Below are 3,502 nucleotides of genomic sequence, written 5' to 3'. Positions count from 1 at the left end.
AAGCTTATTGTAAGACATGCATTGACATGTGATAGCCTACAGCTGTCATTGCAAATGTATTGTCACGATAATAGGAGCTCTTTAGGGAGAGTCACAAGTTATAGAGAGAGGCTCGCATCCAGGGGCCATCAATGACATGTACAATGAAACAAGAAACTTTACATTTGACAAAACATTTGGCATGACACGTAGTACAAGACATGGAATGTTAGTAAAACAGGTTCTGGATTTTAGGCTAGAAACTGTAGGCTATTGCCTGCGTTTTCTATTCTCAGTACACAGTTTGAACAGGATTAAAATAGTTATACATTTGAATCAACAGCCAAAAGACCAATATCATATTGGTCTACAAATGAAGAGCTTCTTATTAAGACAGAGGAGAACGCAGGGAAGGAGACACACTCACACTTGAGGATAAAGACAGTCTAGTGTCTCAATAGTCAATAAAGAGTTATATTATCCCTACGACGTATCCATCATTCTGAAATAGAGAGGCGCATTTAGATTGCCCACTGACGGGTGAATGTCGCTTGGCATGTCACTTTCAAAAGCAGTGGTTGGGGTTCCTAATAGGACCAGCACCTTGCAAACATGTACTCAAGCTTTTATACAGACGGTGACTCGTATAATAAACCCCAGCGCCCCATTATAAAGCTGTAGGCAGCTCCTCACAACATGTGTGCACACGGAGCCACTATACCCAGACTGAGAAGGACAGAGAGATACAGAGGGAGGAGGTGGAGAGCACTCGGGATTGTTTGTTAAAATCCCATTAATTACATCGTTAACCTGATTGGGTAGACAGAGGGGGCAGAGAGAGTGCGAGAGAGCGGTATCCCAATAGGCAAATCCTCTTCATATTAACCCGCCTCGAGATAATGATGTAAAAGACTCCCCCGTTTTGCGCGTGATGCTGATCGCCGTGGAGATCTGCTGAAGGTGAATCAGAGCGAATAAGCAGCGTGAGCGCAGAGAGGTAGAGAGAGAGCCGATGCGTCTCCACATCTCAGTTGACAAGTCGAGCAATAATAAGGCATCAAGACCAACTCACTCTCTCTGACAGCGCACAAAGCAAGAAACTTATACAAGAGCCGTCGCCGGGAGAGAGTCTCCAGAAACTGCCACCCACTAAAGCAGCGTCTGGAGGAGAGGAAGTGCTATGGACAGGAGAATGAACTTGAACGGACCGGGAGATATTTTCCACAAAACACTCAGTGCTGTCTCCAACAGAAAGATGGACTCCTTCAGGTCAGCGGCTGGTGTTGACCTGCCGGGGTCCAGGGACCGCCAGTCACCAATCAGCTGTTTCGACCAGACCGACTCAGACCCGATTCAACCCGGTGGACTGGCTGGCGGTCGAGGGGGACCGCTGGGTCTGCCGACCGGATCTTTGTGCGTCAAGTTCGGCGAGAGCAGCAACAGGACCTCGGCGGCCGAGAGCAGTGGCGGGGAGCAGAGTCAGGACGATGACAGCGACGGCAGATGTGAGATGGTCCTCCTGGCCGATGGGAGAACGGTGGCCGCCGGTAAACCGGAGGGAGGTAAGAAAAATAAAGAGCAGAAAACACTCAGACTAAACATCAACGCGCGGGAGAGACGAAGGATGCACGACCTGAACGACGCGCTGGACGAGCTGCGCTCTGTCATCCCGTACGCGCACAGCCCCTCAGTGCGGAAACTCTCCAAAATCGCCACTTTGCTACTCGCCAAAAACTACATCCTCATGCAGGCGCAGGCTCTGGAAGAGATGAGGAGGCTGGTGGCCTATCTGAACCAGGGTCAGGCCATCTCAGCGGCGTCCATACCCGCCACAACGGCCCTTGCTGCTCCGGGTCTACCGGGTCTGAGCGCGGGGATAAGTGCGTACGACCAGCCGCCTGTGTACCCCTTCACCACCGGATTGGCCGGGTCTTCCTGCCCGGACAAATGTGTCCTTTTCAACAACGTCACCTCGAGCCTGTTTAAACAATGCACTGACAAGCCTTAACAGCATCACAACAACGAGCCGGTACCAGAGACTCAGAGAAGCACATGCAAGAAAAAAACAACACCACTTTTTAAAACACACGGCGACTTTGGAAAGGTTGCAAGTCAGTGTAGACCATGAAGTAAAGCTGATGATCAGTAGGCCTACTTTTATAACATTTACAAATGCATTCAAAGAAGCGCTTTTTGTTCAGACAATACTTGATTGTGTATATAAAGCATCATTTAAGTGCTGGTATGAATGAAAGTGAAAAACCAAACAGAAGTTTAGGAGCGCAAGTGGTGCTGGATTGACAATTGTTAATTACTTGCTCAAATATGGACCCTGTATGGAGTGTTGATCTGACAACATGCGACCATCTCACTTGAATAGATGGAACATTAGTTAATATAAGAAACCACAAACTTGCTGCTTTATTGACTTGATTTATAACTTATGAAGGCGTTTGCTTATTGGTCGTTATTTGGTGAACTTTTGAGAATTCACTGAGCATCCCATAGGCATGTCCTGAGGGAAAGCAAAGTGAACTGAGTTGAATACGAAATATTTGTTTTCATCTCTCACCCCAAAGTATATTGTCATTTAACTACTTTTTTATGAAACACTTGTGCTACATTGACAGTTTCTTTGGCACTGTAATATAATGGCGTTTGAGTCTCTAATGGCCTGTATCTTCAGTTTACGTCCTTTTCGATTTTTTTCCTTTAATTTATTGATTTGAAACATTTTATTTGCATGGTGGTACACTGTATACTGCATAGCGACGTGTCTGATTTGCCTAATTTCTTATACACTCTTGCAATAAGGCCGAGGTCTTGAGGGATCAGGCGCGCTGTCAGGTCAAGCAGTGCATTATTGTAGATACATTAGTTACTGTACTATATGAATAAAGAGGGCCATTTGTATGTGTTTATGTGTTGGAAAGCTTTATTAAAATATTTTGAACATAACGAATTCCTTCGTCTGCTCGTCTGATGTGTAGACACAAAGTGGAGAAATATAAGAAAGCGGACTGAATTCTATTTTTCTGAGGATCGACGTTAATTTTGCCTCATTCATCTTCGAAAAATCTGAACTTGGCTATTTTAGCATATTTTCAAGAAATTGTATTTTGCACGTGATTATCGACTATTACCATTCTAACTTTATTTTATATTCCATGTATAATTCTATATTCCTGCATCAAAGCCTAAATAACAATGCATTTTAATTTCTCCTTTTCTCAGGTCATGTCTTAGCCTACTAAAACCAAAAAGTGCTTGTTGATCCTCGGAACCTCGCCATATGCCAAGCATGTTGTGTAAGAATAATGAGTTGATAATTTTCTGCTCCATCAAAAGCGGTAACTTTTCTGGACGTTGAACTGTAAAGGAGCACGAAGCCTTGGGAGCAAAGGCCAGACGTGGTGGGCAATGTTGCCCTCTGGCTAGAAAGACATGTCTGTTAGTATTACTTTACAAAGCTCAGCCAGGCTTAATTATGATTATTAAAACAATTTCCATGACGGTGTCTAAT

The 3,502-nt window shown here is 44.7% G+C and overlaps 1 protein-coding gene across 1 annotated transcript; it reads left to right on the top strand.

The window, feature by feature from the left end:
• Nucleotides 1–703: 703 nt before the first annotated feature.
• LOC139583435 (class E basic helix-loop-helix protein 22-like) lies at nucleotides 704–2,941 on the top strand. The gene has a single exon (XM_071414517.1). The coding sequence runs from the start codon at nucleotides 1,160–1,162 to the stop codon at nucleotides 1,985–1,987; it is 828 nt and encodes a 275-aa protein (XP_071270618.1). The 5' UTR covers nucleotides 704–1,159; the 3' UTR covers nucleotides 1,988–2,941.
• The last annotated feature ends 561 nt before the right edge of the window (nucleotides 2,942–3,502 follow it).

The sequence above is a fragment of the Salvelinus alpinus genome, chromosome 8 (assembly GCF_045679555.1).
Source record: "Salvelinus alpinus chromosome 8, SLU_Salpinus.1, whole genome shotgun sequence".
In the NCBI taxonomy this organism is placed as follows: domain Eukaryota; kingdom Metazoa; phylum Chordata; class Actinopteri; order Salmoniformes; family Salmonidae; genus Salvelinus; species Salvelinus alpinus.
Note: the sequence above shows the minus strand (reverse complement) of the source record. Positions and strands in the feature narration are given on the sequence as shown.

Coding starts and splice junctions, on each gene's coding strand:
- LOC139583435 (XM_071414517.1), top strand. CDS start 1,160: ATGGACAGGAGAATGAACTTGAACGGACCGGGAGATATTTTCCACAAA.